The following is an 18,655-nucleotide window of genomic DNA, read 5'->3' as shown; positions in this document are numbered from 1 at the left end:
CAGGCAGCGGGGGGTGGGGGAGGCTAAGGCAGCTTCCTGGCACTGCAGACCAGGCTGCACCCCAGAAGCAGGTTCCAAGCCAATGAGAGTGTGGGTCTAGTGCATGGAGCCCTGTGCACTCTTCCCCTTCCCCATCAAGGAGCTGGGCCTGCTGCCGGCCACTTCTGGGGCACAGCGCAGTCTGCGGTGCCAAGACAGGCAGCTCACTGCCTTAGGACCCCCACTGGTCACTTGATCCCCCGCTGCACCGAGGCCCAGCGCCTGACATGACCCATAGATTGAAAACCACTGATCTAAGGGCTTGTCCACCCCGTTACCAAGTGCTCCGACTCCCTTCCCCAGCAGCTCCTCCTCTAACCCCACCAAAAGTTTCCTATTCCGATCCCCATGTGGAGTTCAAGCGTCAGCAGGCTGTGGGGAACTGCAGGGCTACATTACAGGCCCTCTCGGAGCAGACGCCTGCCTGCAGAAAGGGGAGCAACTTATACAGGACTGGTGTGACCCAAGCGACCATCAGCAGACAGCTGAGAGAGTTAAGGAGAGGAACTCTCCGTCTCCCCCACGACCTCACCCCACCACACCACACCCCTTCCTTCCCCACTGGGTGAGCAGCTGTGAACGGCCCAGTTCTTTGTGCTTAAAACCACTTCTTGGCTCATCAGATTCCAATGTTCCTCCACAGCCATATGGCTGCTTCTTCTGTGTTCAGGAAAGGGGAACAAGATCTCTTCCCATGCAGTTCCCGGCATGAACTGTTCTCCCGCTACAGGACCGGTGGACATGGCAGCTGCAGGCACATTAAGGGGCTGACCCCACCGGAGGGAACAAACATTAATACAAAGGCGTTATCTTGTATATTGAAAAGGGTTCCTGCTACACACAGACGACCCACATAAACCCTGCCGTGGTTACTATTTCTTCAAGCTCACATGGCAGCCAAGTCACTTTGTTTTTACTCTTGGCCATGTTTGGGGCTCACACAGCAGCAAATCCTTCCAATTGCTGCCCAAGCCCTCCACATACTTCCTAGTACAGCACCCACCTTTGCTGTGGTCTTTGTGCATTTGGAATCGCTGGGTGTTCCGCTACAGGTTTGTAGCCGGTGTTCAGCTACAATGCTGTAGCCCTGTTGGCCCAGATTAGAAACAAGGTTGGGGAGGGAAACGTCTTGTACTGGACCAACTTCTGTGGGCAAGAGGGGCGAAGTTTAGAGCTACATGGTTCTTGAGCTCCCAACAGTGTGTCTTTCACCAGAAGTTGGTCCAATCAGAGAGGACTCCCCCACCCCCAACCTGGAGCATCAGTAGTGTTTATAGCCTGTGAACAACCCAGCCGCTTCCAGGACTCAGGGAGAGGGTAGCATGTCTGATCCCAGCCAGCTGGGTGTGAGGGAAGAAAGGAAGAAGCCAGGGGCTTTTCACAGCTACTTCAAAGCTTCTAGCTGGTTTCCACCAGCCTCATACAAGTCGCTTCAAAGTGACTTCGGTCTTGACTGCGAGCAGAGCAAAAAGTTTGAGACCTGCCATGGATAACGTAATCAGAATTGCCACACTTGATCTGCTCCAGCCTTCTGTCCCCGACCAAAACCTGATGCTTCAGTGCGGTGGTGTCCAACCTGTTCTGAAGCAGTCATCAACATAGTGGCTACTGCTAGACTAGCCGCACTCAACCAACCAAATAGCCACATGTGGCTAGTGTGTTGGACACCACAGCTTCGGAGGAAAGTAGACCACCACATTAGCCAAATTAAATAATTTGCTTCTTCTGCCACACACACAGGAGCTCATTCTGGTCTCATCTGGAGACACATGTAAACCTACAACCTGACAGTCAAATCCCTCCTTTGCAGAATCTGCGTCCTTCCTTGTTAGAACTCCAGATACTGCATAAACCTGCAAATGCCAGCACATATGGGAGCTGACCTTCCCTCCCCCACCCCAAAATAAATCAGGTTGGGCTTTGCTACGATTCACGGGTGCAATAGCCAGAGATTTGGTTGGTTTCTTTCCACCACGCCTCGAACTCTCTCCCTCAGCACGGAGGCAAGGGTAGATTACAGTTCTGTCACTTGTTTACAATTCCTCTCTCCTTAAAGAAGACAGCCATGGCTAGCAGAGGGTTTGGATTAAATAAAGCCCTGTCTTTTATCCCCAGGCATCTTTTGTTCTGACCCAGCCAAGTGAGAGCTGGAACCTAGACAAAGCATGAACGCCAAGAGCAGGAGAGTGCAGAGACAAAGTAAAGCCACTCCCAGCTAACCAATGTGTCTGTTTAATAACTTAGAAGTTTCATTCCTACCAAAAAAAAAAAAAAAAAAAAAAATTTCACATGGTTTATATAAAAATCCCAATAATACAAATACTCCCCTCCCCCACCCTTCCTTTTAGTACTGGTGGAAATTAGCACCCATGCACCTAGAAAAAAAAAAAAAAAAAACTACTTGCAGTGTTGGACCTAATGCACGTTGCCACCAGGTTACAGTCTCCTGATCCTACCCGACTGCTCTTTTCAGTTCGCTTTTGGCTCACTATGGGCCATGGCTCTCGGTCTGGCTGGGGTCCGCCTTGTGTCCTGCCAGCCCGCGGGCACAGGTCCACATCAGTGCCTCCAGCGCACTCCTATTGGAGCCAGGCCAAGTCCCGGAGTCAGAGGTCCCCGGGCAGGCAGAGGGATCCCCCAGAGGGCGCTGTCCCGTAACAAAGCCCTGGTCCATATGGGAGGTTTGGGGCCAGCCAGGCTTGGCACTGGAGCTGCTCGCCCTACACCCATCAAGCAATGCGCTGGCAGCCCAGAGGGGCTGGGGCAGGCCCAGGGGGCTGGCCGGTCGGCCTCCCCGGGGCTGCTCATCGCTTCTTCTTGCTGTGCCGCAGCATCTTCTTCCTCTTGAGGATCATTTCGTAGAGTTTCTCCAGCCCCTGCTGCAGGCCCAGCCCGTCCACCGCGCTGCAGGCCTGGGTGTAGCTGAGGGTGGAGGCGCTCAGCTCCTGCAGGGCCAGCAGCTTCTCCACCTCGGGGGCCGACAGCGCCCCCGGCAGGTCCTGCTTGTTGGCCAGGACAAGCACGGGCACGCCCTGGTTCTCCGAAGTCCGGCTGATGCGGTGCAGCTCCACCCGCGCCTCCTCCATGCGCTCGCCCTCCGCCGCGTCCACCACGAAGACCAGCCCGTCCGTGCGGCGGGTGTAGGACTTCCAGAGCGGGCGCAGCTTCTCCTGCCCGCCCACGTCCCACACCTGGAAGGCGATGGCGCGGGAGCCCCCCAGCGGCACCCGGATCCGCTCCATGTTGAAGCCCTTGGTGGGCGCGCTCTGCAGGAACTCCTGGAACTTGAGCCGGTAGAGCAGCGAGGTCTTGCCGGCCGCGTCCAGCCCGATCACCACCACGTGCAGCGCCTGGAAGGGCGGCAGGAAGGGCGGCGCGGGCGCGATCTCCGCCAGCTGGTTCCCCATGCTGGCCGGCGCTACAGGGCGCGGCGGGCTGCGGCGGGGAGAAGGGCAGGGTGAGCTGGGAGGCACGGAGCCGCCCTCCCGGGGAAGGGAGAAATCCGGGCACCCTTCCCCAGCCCGTTCCCCGGAATCCCTCCCAGCTCCCCCCACCCCCGCCGGGGTCCCAGCGCCCCCCACCCCCGCCGGGGTCCCAGCGCCCCCCACCCCCGCCGGGGTCCCAGCGCCCCCCACGGCCACGTTCGTGGGATCCCCGCAGGGACGCCCCGTCCTCAGCGCGGAGAATGGGGGACCCCAGGCCTGCCGGCCCGATCTCCGGCCGCGCCTCCCTGCTGCAGCCCGCCCGCTTACCTGCCATCAGCGCCGGGCAGCCCAGGAATCGCAGCCTGTCCAGCAGAGACCCGCTGCCGAGAGCTTCTCTGCGGCGACTGGAGCCGCTGGAAACTCCTGCGGCGAGGGAGCTAAAGCCTCCGAGACAGCCCTCGTGATGTCACGGCGCCGCAGCCAATCAGCGCAAGCCGCTTTGCACAGCTGGCTCCAGCTGTTTGCACCTGGACCGCGGCCCAGCCGCATAGAGCCAGCCCGCAGCTCCTTCTACACCACAGCCTTCCCCCCTACGCCACCCCGCCGTGGAGAACTCCTCTTCTTACCTCCCCCCAGCAGCTTCCCTAGCCCCAGCATAATGGGGTGATGTCACCTTTCCCAGCACAGCCAATTGATATGGGGAGGCCTGGGGCCTGGCAAAACAACATGGCTACGTCTACACTGGCATGATTTTCCGGAAATGCTTTTAACGGAAAAGTTTTTAGTTAAAAGCATTTTTGGAAAAGCACATCTAGATTGGCAGGATGCTTTTCCGCAAAAGCACTTTTTGCGGAAAAGCTTCCGTGGCCAATCTAGACGCGGTTTTCCGCAAAAAAGCCACGATCGCCATTTTCGCCATCGGGGCTTTTTTGTGGAAAACAGTACTATGCTGTCTTCACTGGCCCTTTTGCGCAAAAGTCTTTTGGAAAAAGACTTTTGCCCGAACGGGAGCCGCATAGTATTTCCGCAAGAACACTGACGATCTTACATGAGATCATCAGTGTTCTTGCGGAAATTCAAGCGGCCAGTATAGACAGCTGGCAAGTTTTTCCGCAAAATCAGATGATTTTGCAGAAAAACTTGCCAGTCTAGACACAGCCCTCAAGAACATAAGAGCGGCCATACCGGGTCAGACCAGTGGTCCATCTAGCCTCTTATCCTGTCTGCTAGCAGTGGTCAATATCAGATGCCCCAGAGGGAGGGAACACAACAGGTAATCCTCACGCGATCCCTCCCCTGTCATCCATTTCCAGACAAACAGAGGCTACAGACACCATTTCTACCTAAACTGGCTAATAGCCATTGATGGACCTAACCTCCATGAATCTATCTGGCTCTTTTTTTAACCCTGTTAAAGTTCTAGCCTTCACCACATCCTCTGGCAAGGAGTTCCACAGCACTGACCTAACCTCCATGAATCTATCTGGCTCTTTTTTGAACCCTGGTAAAGCCCTAGCCTTCACCACATCCTCTGGCAAGGAGTTCCACAGGTTGACTGAGCACTGAGTGAAGAAAAACTTCCTTTTGTTTGTTTTAAACCTGCTGCCTATTCATTTCAGTTGGTGACCCCTAGTTCTTATATTGTGGGAATAAGTAAATAACTTTTCCTTATTCACTTTTTCCACACCAGTCATGATTTTACAGATCTCTATTATATCCCCCCTTCGTCTCCTCTTTTGTAAGATGAAAAGTCCAAGTCTTTTAATCTCTCTTCACATGGGACCCGTTCCAAACCCCTCATCACTTTTCTTGCTCTTTTCTGAACCTCGAACAAACAAGCCCCTCATGTTCCCAAGCAGAGCCTTCTCTCCCAGGGGAACAAGAGGCACAGGCCCTCACCTACAAATTTAATGTAGCTCAGATACTAGGGTAATAGACATTATTACAGATTTCTAAAGGGTGGCTGAGTTAGTCTGTTTCAGCAAAAATGAATCCAGTGCACCTTAAAATATAACAACTTAATTCATGTTAATGGACACAAATCAGACATCAGAAATGGTAACACACAAACCTGTAGGGGAACATTTTAACCTCCTTGGACATTCAGTAAGGGATTTAAAAGTAGCCATCCTTCTACAAAGGAAATTTTATCACCCAATTACAGAGGGAGACTGCTGAACTGCAATTCATTTACAAAATGGACACTATCAGCTTAGCCTTCAATAAAATATTAACTGGTTAATGCACTACAAAGGCAATTTCTCCTGCCTTTCCTATTCACAAGTCACCATTTTCCTATTCACATGTAGCCATCACAAGCTATGAATGGGATGCATCCACCCTAACACAATTAACATAATTAACACTGGTCCTACAATTAACAGGTAATTGCTTTTGCTGTTATATATACACTCTGGTTTTGTAATTTCCACACCAACTAATCTGATTTGTTAGTCTCTAAGGTGTCACAGGACTACTTGTTGTCCAAATAAATTTGTTAGTCTTTAAGGTGCCACTGGACTCCTTGGATGCTATAGAAAATCCTAAAATATTCAGCATCTAAGAAGGGAGAGCTGCAGAGCAAAGCCTTGTTTTCACAAAGAAAGCCCACAGCTAGTGGCAGAAGCATGCTGCTTTTTCCTTATATTGGGGACTGTCTGTAAGGACTGGCTGAGGTGCAGGTGTGCACACAATCAGAGAATAAAAGGCCACTGCTAGATGCTGCTCCCCGAGAGAAGATGGTGACTGTTATCAGTCAATTATGAAATTAAATGTGCTTCCTAAGAAAGCGGCTCCCATTCTAGGAGAATGTGTGGTCTGAATGACAGCTGTCAATCATAGCTGGGGTTGTTCAGTAGGCTTTTTTCCATGCTTCATCCTTCCAGGTAGCAATACTCACTGAGCAGTCACAGTTCATTTACAATGAGCCTGCTGATAGAGAAGCCAATTACACCACGAATCTTAAAAGGGTTGAAGGAATGAGCTGCTGCTATCTTTGGCAGATAGTGGAATCCAATAAATACGTGACTTGGAGCATAAGCAAAGGACTTTGCAAGAAGAGATGCCTGCTCACCACTCGGCTGTGTAAACAATTAGGGAGCAGCTAAAGCAGAAGGATGGTTTGGAGGCTAAGGCAGTGATCTGAAGCAAAGGGGATCTGGATTCAGGTCCTGGTTCTGTCCCAAGTGAGACATCAGGCAAGTCACTAAATGTCTCTGCATCTCTGAAATAAGGACGAGTGGATTTCTCTCCTGCACTCTGAGGCTAAATGCATTCATGGTTGTGAGGGGTTTTGGTTGGATGTTACCGAGGTGGTTTTGGCAGGGCTATGGGGTTCCCACCCTGCAGATTAAAACACTCCTTGGTTCTTAAGGGAACACTTGTGTAGTCTATAGGCTTTCCAAGTAATCCAGCTTTGCTTAAATAGCCCCATGCATGGAGAGGTGAAGTGACTTGCCTAAGTCTGCACAGCATAGTGGTAACAGAGCCAGGAATAGAACCCAGAAGTCCTGGCTCCCAATCCCTTCTGCTCTCCCCAACTGGGCACAATTCCCTCCCCGTGTATAATACAACCCCTTCTGAAAACAGTTGCTAGGTGTCACTCTAGACTGAGCACTAGCCCCCCGCTGTTCAGGCCTGTGAATCTGCCAGCCTGCCGCACAAGTGGGTGACTAGCTACTTTAAAGGCTGCCAAGAAGCTGCACCACTATGCTTATTGAGCTAAGCCAAGCAGATTATCATTAACAGGAGTGATTCAATGGGTGGCATCGAATCTGATTCAGGGAACAAATACGTCACCTTTATGCCCTTTCTGTGAGTCCTGCCTGCTATGTCACGTGACATGAATTTTGGTAAACCCAGCAACCCTCTACACCTTGCTCGTTAATGCAGACAACGCTGGCAGCCTCTGGTCAGAGGCCAGACCTGAGGCCTGTCCATACAATGAGCCTTCTAGCCAAAAGTAGCAGTGAGGAAACAAAAGTCAGCTTCCACTGGGGCAGGCCCACGTTCCTGGGACACCCCTCCAAAGGAGAGATGCTCAGTCCGAAACCCCCTATTATTTTTGGTTACCCCTCTTCTCTGCTCTCCTGCCCACTGGTTTGTCTCATTTCCTGTCTCTTTGGGGGCAAGGAGTCATGTCTTATGTCTGCCTGGCCCACTGGGCCCTATCCTGTACCTCAAAAGAAATGCTCAGAACCAACAATACATGAATACCGTAGTAACACTAATGATAAGAAGTGATGGTGTTCCAGTGGGATGTTTCACCCTGCCATTTGATAGCTCAGAGGCACCAAGGAATAGCAGTTCTTTATCTCGCCCGTATGTGTAATGCCCCGTGCCCTTGCTTGGTATAGTTGGTGCTGCAGCAAGGCAGACAGGGCAGCATTTCCAGCCCCCTTGGGCAGCTTAGGCCATCCCTGGAAAGCCCGGCTTCCCCTGGGCGAGGGTGGCAGAGCCTGGTGTTTACAAGTGAAATCACCGCTGAATGGCAGCAAGCAGCCTGCTGTGGGCAGGTGAGCTGGATCCACCTTCCCCCCCGGCCTCCCAGGTGAGCTGGATCCACCTCCCCCCCCCCCCCCCCCCCCCCCCGGCCTCCCAGATGAGCTGGGTCCACCACCCCCCCCCCCCCCGGCCTCCCAGGTGAGCTGGATCCACCTCCGGCCTCCCAGGTGAGCTGGGTCTCTCCCCCCCCCCCCCGCCTCCCAGGTGAGCTGGGTCTCCCCCGGCCCCCCATTGCCCCTTCAAGTCCCTAGATTCCCAGCGACCCTGGGACGTGATGGGCGCCCGGTGGCCTGAGCAGCCAGGTCCGGCCGGGTGTCGGGGGAAGCGGAGCTGCCCCGTGCCCCGCATACGGCCGAACGCCCACGGGCGCTATTGGCGTGGCCGGGCACTGCCCAGGCTCAGCGCCCGAAAGGCCGCGTGGGAGGAGGGGTCAGGGGATCCCCCAGGACCTGCCGCACCCCAGGCGCCCCCGGAATGCACGTGGCGCCTGCAGGGGATCCCGGGGGTTCCTTCGGCTCCCCCAGAAGAGCGGGCGCACAGCGCCCCCTGGCGGGGAGCCCCCGGCTGCAGGGAGCGGAGGAGGGGCCCCCGCCGGGGGTGGGTCCCGGGGAGGAGCCCGCGGTCGGCTCAGCGCCTCCCCGGCCCCGGTTGCCTGGCAGCTGCCGCTGCATTGTGAGGCCGGGCCCCGGAGGTCGCCGCTGGGGCTGCCCCTGGGCAGAGCCAGTCCCAGCCCCGCTCCCCCGGCCCCATGTCCAGCTACCACTGGGAGGCCCGGCGCAGGCAGCTGATGCTGGACCGCAGAAGGCGGAACCAGCTCCTCCAGCAGGTGCGGGAAGGGGGGGGGGGGAGGAGCTCAGGAGGGGGCAATGCCTGGGGGGTGGGGGGTCGAGGCCCTGCCAGGAGGCTGCTCACTCAAGGGCCGTTCATTCCCCTGCAGAAGGAGAAGGAAGCCTCCCAGGTGCCCGAGAAGAGGCTTGCACTCAGCACCCCCAACCTGCAGCCCCCGGGGGCTCCCTCGCCAGGTGAGGGGGCAGCGGGGTGGGCGCTTTCCGGGGCTCAGGCCAGCAAGGGGGTGGCAGGCGGGCCCTGGTCTGAGTGGCAGCATGGCCAGCCGTGGAGCAGGACAGTAGCAATGTGTGAACCCCCCTTGGTCTGGGGAATGGGGGGGGGGGGGGGGCGCGGGCAGGTACCAAACCAGCTTCCACTGCTGCAGTGTTGGGCCCAGAGTCAGCACCCGCATCCCCCAAAGGCCCAGCTCGTCACCTGCCCCCCATCTGGGGAGCGGCGGTCCCTGCTTCCGCTGGAACGGAGGCTGCACCTCTGGAAAAACCAGGCCTTTTCTTCCCAAAGCATGTGGGAGCCAAGCCTTTGCCCCACGCAGAATGGGAATGGAACCAGACCGCAAGATGGATCCACTAAGGGGCCCCTCTTTGCCCTTCACAGCAACCGGAGACAATTCCCATCGGAAAAAATATTGCTCCACTCATCCATCATTCCCCACCTGCACCCCAGGTGGCTGGTGAATAATACCCTGACGGATGAATGAACCAGTAACTCGAGCAGGGTATAGGATTTACAGGATAACAGTCAGTGGTACAGAAGGGTAATGCCAGGACGAAAGCTCCAGTGTTTCCAATGGCTAGAGTGCAGGACACCATAGGTCAGGACGGCTGGACTCTCTTACCCACTGCAGTTGGAAGGAGTTAGGAAGTTTAATTCATTAGTGTTTGTGAAGCACCTTGAGATTCAAACCATGGCCTAGAATTCAAGCAGCACATTTTGTATCCACGCAGGACTCTGCAAAGAACTCTACTGAAACAACACAGCCACATGTGTCTGAGGGAGAAAACCTCACCTGCAAAAAGAGGCCCAGCTGAAAATCAGGCCTTGTGTGTAAATAAAGCCTTTGTACAGACAAAAAAGGAATCAAAATATCAATTTAGTTGACAGTTTCCGTTATTTTCAATCATGTGTCTCCCTGTTTGATTTCACGTAATCAGAACAGGCCACTATCTGAAAGGAGTTAATTCATTAGGCAACGCTGCCACACCATGCTCTTCAGAAGAGCCTGCTGGACTGACAATGTTGACGCTCACTCCATCCGAAAACCTCTGAAGAAGAAACTGCAACCCTGAAACAAATCAGCCTGAAACACCAGGGCTGTGTCTAGACTGGCAAGTTTTTCCGCAAAATCATCTGCTTTTGCAGAAAAACTTGCCAGCTGTCTACACTGGTCGCTTGAATTTCCAGAAAAGCACTGACGATCTCATGTAAAATTATCAGTGCTTTTCTGGAAATACTATGCTGCTCCCATTCAGGCAAAAGTCTTTTTCCGAAAGACTTTTGCGCAAAAGGGCCAGTGTAGACAGCACAGTACTGTTTTCCACAAAAAAGCCCCGATCGCAAAAATAGCAATCGGGGCTTTTTTGTGGAAAACTGTGTCTAGATTGGCCACGGACGCTTTTCCACAAAAAGTGCTTTTGCAGAAAAGCATCCTGCCAATCTAGACACGATTTTTCCAAAAATGCTTTTAACAGAAAACTTTTCCGTTAAAAGCATTTTCGGAAAATCATGCCAGTGTAGACGTAGCCCGGTTGAATAAAGTTTTAAAAAAGGTTAAAACTCAGTTCCCTCACAGTTTGGAGTATTGGACGCTCCAGGAACAGACCACAAGGCAGTCACCATTGCTGTCAGTTTTACAAGGAAGGCCCTCGGCTACTTAAGTGCAGGGCACCCTAAGCGAGATAGAAACATGTCCACACCCAGAGATAGATTCAGACAGGGTTAAGTACAGTTGCAGTTTGTGTATAGACTGGCTCATAATATAGCTGATCCAGTCAGAGGGAATTGCAGCCGGCTAGGTTTCCTCATATTATGATGAGAGTGAAAAGCAGGGCAGTGTTGTGTGTCATGCAGCATAATATCAAGTGCTTCAAAGAAAGTCAATCCTTTAATGTTAGCATCATAAACTAATGATGAAACAAAGCAGGGGGCAAGTCTAAACTCGAATGCACCATTGCAAATCCCTTTCACTGGGCCTGCTTTTCACTGGATCGTCTCACCACTTGGTGCAGTTTTAGGGCAGCATAAAGCAACACAAAGGCATATCAAGTAACTCTTGTGACGCTGCCTCTGTCCCAGAGATGCAGGGTGGGATGTCTGGTCTTTGTGGCTTTGCAGTTGTTCTGGGCAAAATTCACATTTTGAGGTAGTTTCTACCAAGGCAACTGAATTGGGTTAGTAACTTGTGATTTATTTCAGAAACCACCCACTGCTGCCAGTGCTGCCAATGCAAGTGTCATGGGACGATAACCAGCGCGAAACTGCCACATCGATTCTCGGTAAGACAATGGGGAAGGGGTGAGAATAGAATTGGAAGCAAGAACTGGCTGTTTGTTTCTTTGATGTAAGGGTGTGATGCTTATGCTTGAGCACCTTGGATTTCTCAGCAAGGCAATTGCCTAAGCCCATGGTCACCAACCCGTCGATCGCAATCGACTGGTCGATCCTGGAGGCTTGACCAGTCGATCACGAGGCTTTGGGGCCCCTTCCTTGGTGCTCCCACTCCCAAGACGCAGGCCATGCTGATGCAGCTGTGCACCAGGTCCCGAAAGTGCACAGGCTGCTCTTCCCCCTGCCCCAACAGCCGGCGTGGTACCTAAAATGCCAGTCCATCGCACACTAGGGACTTTGTTCCCCTGCTGCCTTTCTGTGCCTGGGGGAGGGGGCGGGGAGCTGGGACTGCGCCGGCTCTGGCTGCTCGGGTGGTGTGTGCTGCCGTGGGGAGCGGAGGAGCAAGGCGCAAGGCGCGCGCTGCCCAAGCGGTTGGGGCTGGTGCAGTTCGGGCCTTCCCCTCCCACATCCCAGGAAGGCAGCAGGGGAATAAAGGCCCCAGTGCGCCAGCTCCAGCTCCTTGGGTGGCACGCACTGCCATGGGGAGCGGAGAAGCAAGGCGTGCACTGCCCCAGTGGTTGGGGCTGGTGCAGTCTGGGACTGCCTCTTCCCCCTGCGCAGGAAGGCATCAGGCATGCGACAGACCAGCATTTCAGGTTCTGCGCTGCTGTTTGGGGGCGGGGGAGCAGCCTGTGCACTTCCTGGGCCTTGGCGTGCAGCTGCAGGAGCCCCAGGTATTGGGCCCTGTCCCCTCCCCTCCACGCCACCCAGACCCTCCACAAGTACCCTGTTCCAGCACCCACAAGCACCCTGTCACCTGCCCCAGCACCCTGCCCCAGAACCTTGTCCCTGCACCCACAAGCAGCCTGTCACCTGCCCCAGCACCCTTTGGCACCCTGCCCCACAATCCTGTCCCAGCACCCACAAGCACAGTTGGGGCCACATTAGTGGGATTTGGAGGGGTTGTGTTTTTGTATCTCACTTGTATGGCCCCGACTGACTTTTCTGTGGCCCAGTGACCCCTGACCAAAAACAGGTTACCCTCCCTTCTCAAATAAAGACGATGCTGAAACCTTTTGTGTTTGACATAATATTTTATTTTAAAATGAAGCCTGGCCAACAAGCCCCCAGTTGGGACCAAGTCCTCATCTGGCCACAGCATCATAAGACTCCTGAACCCAGGGCCGGCCCGAGCCATTCGGGCACCCCGGGCCCCAAGAGCGCGGCGCTGCCTCCGGGAGTGCGATGTATGCAGCGCCCTCCGTCTATGCCCTCCATCTGAGCCCAGCACTCCCCAGCCTGGAGCCCCCCCCCCGAGCCAGCATCCCTTTCTCCACATCCTCCTGCATCCAAATTCCCTTCCAGAGCTTGCACACCTCACTCTTTCCCACACCTAAATCCCTCATTCACACCCCAGAGCCCACACCTCCTGTCTCAACCCAGTGAGGGTACGGCTAGACGGCAGGAGTTTTTCCGGCAAACACACTCTTTCAGCAGCCCCTGTATTTCTTCTTCCACAAGGAATGAGGGGGCTTCCAAAAGAAGGGGATTTTCTGACATTTGGCCCAGTCTAGACAGGCCAAATGTCAGAATTTTTTTTCTTTTTTTCCACTGCCAAAAAAAGCAGCAGTGTAGCTATACCCTGAGAGTGCATAAGGGCCGGGGATAGCAAGTGATGGAGAGAAGGGGAACAAAGAGGGCGGGGCCTCAAGGAAGGGGTGGGGGGTTGGGGGGGGAAGGATGAGGCAGTAGATCTTGGCTTGTCCTGACATTTAAAAAGTGATTTGGGGCGTAAAAAGGTTGGAGACCACTGTCCTAAGTGCTGTCTACACTTGCAGCGTTTTTGGTGATAGTGAACAGGTGAAAGAAAAAATGCTGGTTTGTATTCAAGTTATTTACTTGCTCCCATAACACACGAACTCAAGGGCACCAACTGAAATGAATAGGTAGCAGGTTTAAAACAAACAAAAGGAAGTATTTCTTCACACAACACAGTTAACCTGTGGAACTCCTTGCTAGAATATGTTGAGAAGGCCAGGACTTTAACAGGGCTCAAAAAAGAGCTGAATAAAATCATGGAGGATTAGATACTAGGGTTGCCGAGCCAGAAAAAAAAAAAGAGGGGGGGGGGGGACAGGGCTTGGAAGTCAGGGCCAAAATGCCATCATGGCCCCTTTAATTGCCATGTGTCCTGAGCAGGCTTCTGTCTGGCTCAGCCCAAGTGCTCCCAGGGCTGGCTGGGGGCTTTGCTGCAGAAAAGCGAGTGCTCCCCCCAAAAAGCACTGATTAGGTCCATCAGTGGCTACTAGCCTCCTGGAATGAGGTGTAACAGTTAATTCAAACTAAGGACTTAGTTTGAATTGCTGTGTGTAGCCATGGGCAGTTACTTCTTATAATGGAGATTGCCTGTCTCCTAGAACTGCAAGGGACCTTGAAAAGTCATCAAGTCCAGTCCCCTGCCTTCTCAGCAGGACCAAGTACCATCCCTGATGGATTTTTACCCCAAATGGCCTCTGCAAGGATTGAACTCACAACCCTCGGTTTAGCAAACCAATGCTCAAACCACTGAGCTATCCCTCCCACTTTGGACTAGTGGAATTTAAAAATGGTGGACAGGAAGATGCAAATAAAGCTTGGGATATTTAAATCCCGGGCTTCATTTGCAACTTCGCATGCCTGCATTAGCCACCCTAGTTCGAACTAGGGGGCTAGTGTAGACATACCCAGAGAGCGTTCACATTGGCAGCACTTCCATCACAGATGAGGGTGGCTCTCCCACAGTGCAGCTCTCTCCCTTTTGATAATAGGGCTTGTGGGAAAAGGGGGCAGGTGATCACAGTGCATCCTGGGTCCTTGCACAGCCCCGTCCTCCCCAAACGCTGATCAGCTCCAGTAGCTCAGCATTGCTACCAGCAGGGGGTCAATTGCTCTGTGGAACAGGTATTGGCGCTTGGCCAGAGACTCTTGCCAAGCAAACAGGAAGAGGAATTTCAAAATTCCTGGGGCTTTACAGGGAGAGGGGCAGATGTCTGTTTACCTGGCATCAGAGCAGCGGAGCTGCTGGCCAGAGTGGTCACCTAGGCATTATGGGATATCCTCCCGAGGCTAAAAGGCACGTAAACAGGAAGATCACCACCACCACGAAAGTATCACCGCTCAGAGCTGTACGCTTCTCGTCGAGATCGTTTTCCTTTTGTGGGGAAACTTCTGAATGACCACAAAAAGCCATTGCCAGGTACAGAGGCTACCATGGTTTTTGTGCAAAAAACAAAACCAAAAGAAAACAAAACAGACTTTTTGTGCTTTGAAGGGCAAGTATAGACATGCCCCAAGAGATTTTAGCACTTGCATCTTTTGTTTGCCACCCACAGTCATCTTAATGAACCGCATCCACATCAAGAATTAGGGTTTATCGCCACTTAGGTGTTTTGCCACTTAACTATACCGGTATAGATAGCGAAGGCAATGAAATGTTCCCAGTGTGAATGCAGTTCACTGGTACAAAAGGGCCTTCTGCAACCTAACTTATTCCAGCTCATCCCCTTTCTACCAGCATAAGGAGGGGTTTTACTGATATAACTTTCAGCAAGAGTCACCTGCATTTTTGCTGGAGGTGAATTCCGCTTAGTTCTGCCCATAGTGGATCATTATTTAACCCCGCCCTCCCCCCCACTGCTGCCCACTCCCCACCTCTGTAAAATTTTGAAACAAAATGAACCATTCTCTTAACATGCAGAACTGAATTTCAATCTCCCCCCCCCCCGCCCCCACTCCCCCCCGATTATCCATCGAGATGGCATAAACCAGCCACTGTGCACAATTCCGCTCTACATAAGAAATATGGAGGCTAATTCTCTCTCTGTCCCTTTCCAGGCTGTACAATACACACAACAATGGTAATGCCCCCATAACTAGCCACACAGGAAAGATGCCTCACCTAGCAACACGCCTTTAAGCACCAACGAGATCCAGACAAGGGCAGCTGACTCCAACACCGCAACGACGCCATCAGCATGAAGAACACAAAAGACCTGCCAGCCACTCCCCAAGAGGAGCTGTAACCCGTAATGTGTAATAAACTCTCCCCACCCCCAGAACATTGTGCGGGTATGGCCTCTCTTGAGCAACCAAGAGCACCCTGCAGTCGTACCTAGGTCCATGCAGGCATCCTGGCACCAATCTCCTTGCCAAGACGGCAGCAGTCAGCCAACGCCTGGGACTTTCTATGAAAACTAAGCGAAGTTCAAACAAAGTAGCATCCTTAAGAATGGACGTAGAACTTTTAAAAGTTGCATTCCCAGTCCATTAGGGATGTGGAAAGTTGGTTAAAAAGGTAACTGCTGAAAATCTTTGCGGTTACACGTGCCGCAGGCTCTGCAGCAGAACGCTTAAATAAGCTTTATATTAAGCTTTATACAGGCAGTCCCCAGGTTACGTACAAGATAGGGACTGTAGGTTTGTTCTTAAGTTGAATTTGTATGTAAGTCGGAACTGGCGTCCAGATTCAGCCGCTGCTGAAACTGACCAGTGGCTGACTACAGGAAGCCCGAGGCAGAGTTGCTCTGCCCCGGGCTTCCTGGAATCAGCCGCTGATCAGTTTCAACAGCGGCTGAATCTGGAGGCCTGGGTCAAAGCAGCTGGGGCGCTGCCGGGTAGGTCCCCGCAGCGCCACACCTTGGCGCTGCGGGGACCAACCTGGCAGCACCCCAGCTGCTCTACCCCAGGTGTCCCCAAGTCAGCTGCTGCTGAAACTGATCAGCGGCTGATTCCAGGAAGCCCGGGGCAGAGCAACTCTGACTCGGGCTTCCTGTAGTCAGCCGCTGGTCAGTTTCAGCAGTGGCTGACTTGGGGACGCCTGGGGCAGAGCAGCTGGGGTGCTGCTGGGTTGGTCCAGTAGCGCCGCACCTCAGCGCTGTGGGACCAACGCGGCAGCGCCCCAGCTGCTCTACCCCAGGCGTCGGCGAGAAAAGCCTGGTGTGCTGGGGGGCGCACTAGCTGCACCCCCCCCAGCAGACTAGGGAGACGCGGGCGGCGGGACCGCCGAGATCCCGCCACCCGCGTCCTCCAGCGGCTTTGCTCCGCGTCTCCCTGGTCTGCTGGGGGCCTCCCCGGTCTGCTGGGGGCCTCCCCAGCAGACCAGGGAGACGCGGAGCAGCTTTTCTCGCCGCGGAAGACACAGGCAGCAGGACCGCCTGTGTCCTCCGTGGTGAGAAAAGCCTGGTCTGCTGGGGGGGGGGAGGGGTGGCGCACTAGCTGCGCTCCCCCCAGCAGACCAGGGAAACGCGGAGCAGCTTTTCTCACCGCAGAGGACGTGGGCGGCGGGACCGCGGTGCATCTGGGCGGTCTCGCTGCCCGCGTCCTCTGTGGCGAGAAAAGCCCCGTTTGTATGTAGGGATCCGACGTAAGTCGGATCCATGTAACTCGGGGACTGCCTGTATTGCAGAGCCTGTGGTTGCTCTGGCAGACTGGAACAGCCTCCTGCCTGGGCAGGGAGCTGCTCCAGCCTCTACCAATAACCAGTAAGCATTACCCGTGTAGGGTACGTTCGCCTTTCACGTTCCTACTGTTCACACACTGCAAATCGATTTGATGAGACAAAATGTTGTAGGAAGAGACAATAAATGCAGTGACAATTTTAGCCCACTACCCTCTGTCAGCAGCTGCTGGAAGGAACAGAAGCATCACTTCTGTGCTCCCCACCCGTACAGATCAAAGGAAACCCTTGGAGGATTTCACCCAGCAAGTAAAATAGTCCATCAGGAATCAGAGTACCCTTCCCAGACCCAGTCAGTTTTGTTCTTTTTGTGTGGGCAGGGCAGCCTGGCATTGCTTAGAAGTAGTTGTTATTGGAAAGACACATTTCTCCAGTCCCAGCATCAGCCGTGCTCCGGATGTTTTACATCAGTGGTCCCCAACCTTTAGAGGCTCCTGGGTGCCCGGGGGTGGGGCCACTCACATGCCAGATACCCAGGGGCGGGGCCGCGGCCGCGCGTCCGGGGGCACACCAGGGGACGGGGATGCCCTTGCACCCGATGCCGGCGCCGGCATGTGCCCCAGGGCTGGGGCTGCCCGAGCACCTTGTGCCGTGGGCCCGGGGCTGGTGTCGCCCGAGCGCCGCGCACCCGGCGCCGGTGCGTGTTGCGCGCCTGGGGCCAGCGCCTCCCGTGCGTGGGGCTGGCCCAGGTTGTCGGCGGGCGCGCACAAATGTCCCAGCAGGCGCCATGGTGCCCACAGGCACCGCGTTGGGGACCACTGTTTTACATGCTGGGTGAACTCCTGGAAGGATTTCATTTGAACTGTGGGGGTGGGGCGCACAGCAGTGATGAATTTGTTCCTGCTTTGCAAAGGGAACAGCCCTTTTGACAGCATGATCTGGGGCGCTGCCCTTTACTTTGGGCAGGGCAGGAAATCCGCTCCTTCCCTCCACTGGTCCATTCATCCTTCCAGCAGCTAGTGGGGCCTCCATCCCGTCTCATCTAACTGCACTAACTTTAAGAAACCCACATCAAACATGTGCTAGTTGAGAGGCCAGATTCTAACCAACAGAAGCATCAGGCAGGGTAGTTTGGTGCCTTAGGAACAAGACTGGGAATCAGGAGATCTAGGTTCTGGTGCCAGTCCCCCTGCAAACATCCCCGTTACAGAAAGGACGTGGACGAACTGGAGAGAGTCCAGCGGAGGGCAACAAAAACCATCAGGGGGCTGGAGCACAAGCCTTATGAGGAGAGGCTGAGGGATTTGGGCTTAGTCAACATTAGAGGAGGGTGAGGGGGGATTTGAGAGCAGACTTTAACTTCCTGAAGGGGGGTACCAAAGAGGATGGGGAGAGGCTGTTCTCCGGGATGGCAGAACAAGGAGCAATGTTCTCACGTTGCAGTGGGGGAGATCTAGGTTGGATATTAGGAACAACTATTTCCCTAGGAGGGTGGGGAAGCACTGGGATGGGTTCTCTAGGGAGGTGGTGGAATCTCCATCCCTAGAGGTTTCCAAGTCCTGGATGGGACGATTTAATTGGGAAGTCCTCGAGTCCAACCCCCATTCAGCTTTGGGCAGGGGGTTGGACTCGAGGACTCCTGAGGTCTCTTCCAGCTCTATGATCCTATGACTTTGGGCAAGTCCCTTTCCTTTCAATACCTTGTCTGTAATGCTGAAATAGTCACACACCCCTTACTTAGGAGGGAGGGGGAGCTGTGCTGAAATTGTACTGATGCATACACGCTGATCGGACACCAAAGAAAGGCCTGCAAAGAGAATTTGATCTCAGGGTGCTGCGTTTACAGCGAGACACACGGCTG

At 54.0% G+C, this 18,655-nt stretch overlaps 2 protein-coding genes across 2 annotated transcripts; one reads left to right on the top strand and one right to left on the bottom strand.

The window, feature by feature from the left end:
* Nucleotides 1-2,305: 2,305 nt before the first annotated feature.
* ARL4D (ARF like GTPase 4D) lies at nucleotides 2,306-4,004 on the bottom strand. The gene is made up of 2 exons (XM_006125706.5): nucleotides 3,792-4,004; nucleotides 2,306-3,474 (listed from the first exon to the last, which is right to left on the bottom strand). The coding sequence occupies exon 2, from the start codon at nucleotides 3,444-3,446 to the stop codon at nucleotides 2,844-2,846; it is 603 nt and encodes a 200-aa protein (XP_006125768.3). The 5' UTR covers nucleotides 3,447-3,474; nucleotides 3,792-4,004; the 3' UTR covers nucleotides 2,306-2,843.
* Nucleotides 4,005-8,614: 4,610 nt separating this feature from the next.
* On the top strand, nucleotides 8,615-15,457 carry CCDC200 (coiled-coil domain containing 200). Its single transcript, XM_075911383.2, has 4 exons — nucleotides 8,615-8,793; nucleotides 8,905-8,989; nucleotides 11,229-11,308; nucleotides 15,234-15,457. The coding sequence occupies exons 1-4, from the start codon at nucleotides 8,716-8,718 to the stop codon at nucleotides 15,258-15,260; spliced, it is 270 nt and encodes an 89-aa protein (XP_075767498.1). The 5' UTR covers nucleotides 8,615-8,715; the 3' UTR covers nucleotides 15,261-15,457.
* Nucleotides 15,458-18,655: the final 3,198 nt, after the last annotated feature.

This window comes from Pelodiscus sinensis, chromosome 29 (assembly GCF_052426305.1).
Source record: "Pelodiscus sinensis isolate ZL-2025 chromosome 29, ASM5242630v1, whole genome shotgun sequence".
In the NCBI taxonomy this organism is placed as follows: Eukaryota; Metazoa; Chordata; order Testudines; family Trionychidae; genus Pelodiscus; species Pelodiscus sinensis.
Note: the sequence above shows the minus strand (reverse complement) of the source record. Positions and strands in the feature narration are given on the sequence as shown.

What these genes read in the sequence shown, in the direction of transcription:
- ARL4D (XM_006125706.5), bottom strand. Translation starts at nt 3,446, where the DNA reads ATGGGGAACCAGCTGGCGGAGATCGCGCCCGCGCCGCCCTTCCTGCCG.
- CCDC200 (XM_075911383.2), top strand. Translation starts at nt 8,716, where the DNA reads ATGTCCAGCTACCACTGGGAGGCCCGGCGCAGGCAGCTGATGCTGGAC. An exon ending in GGAACCAGCTCCTCCAGCAG is followed by an intron (nt 8,794 to 8,904) that starts GTGCGGGAAGGG and finishes ATTCCCCTGCAG; the next exon opens with AAGGAGAAGGAAGCCTCCCA. An exon ending in CCCGGGGGCTCCCTCGCCAG is followed by an intron (nt 8,990 to 11,228) that starts GTGAGGGGGCAG and finishes GATTTATTTCAG; the next exon opens with AAACCACCCACTGCTGCCAG.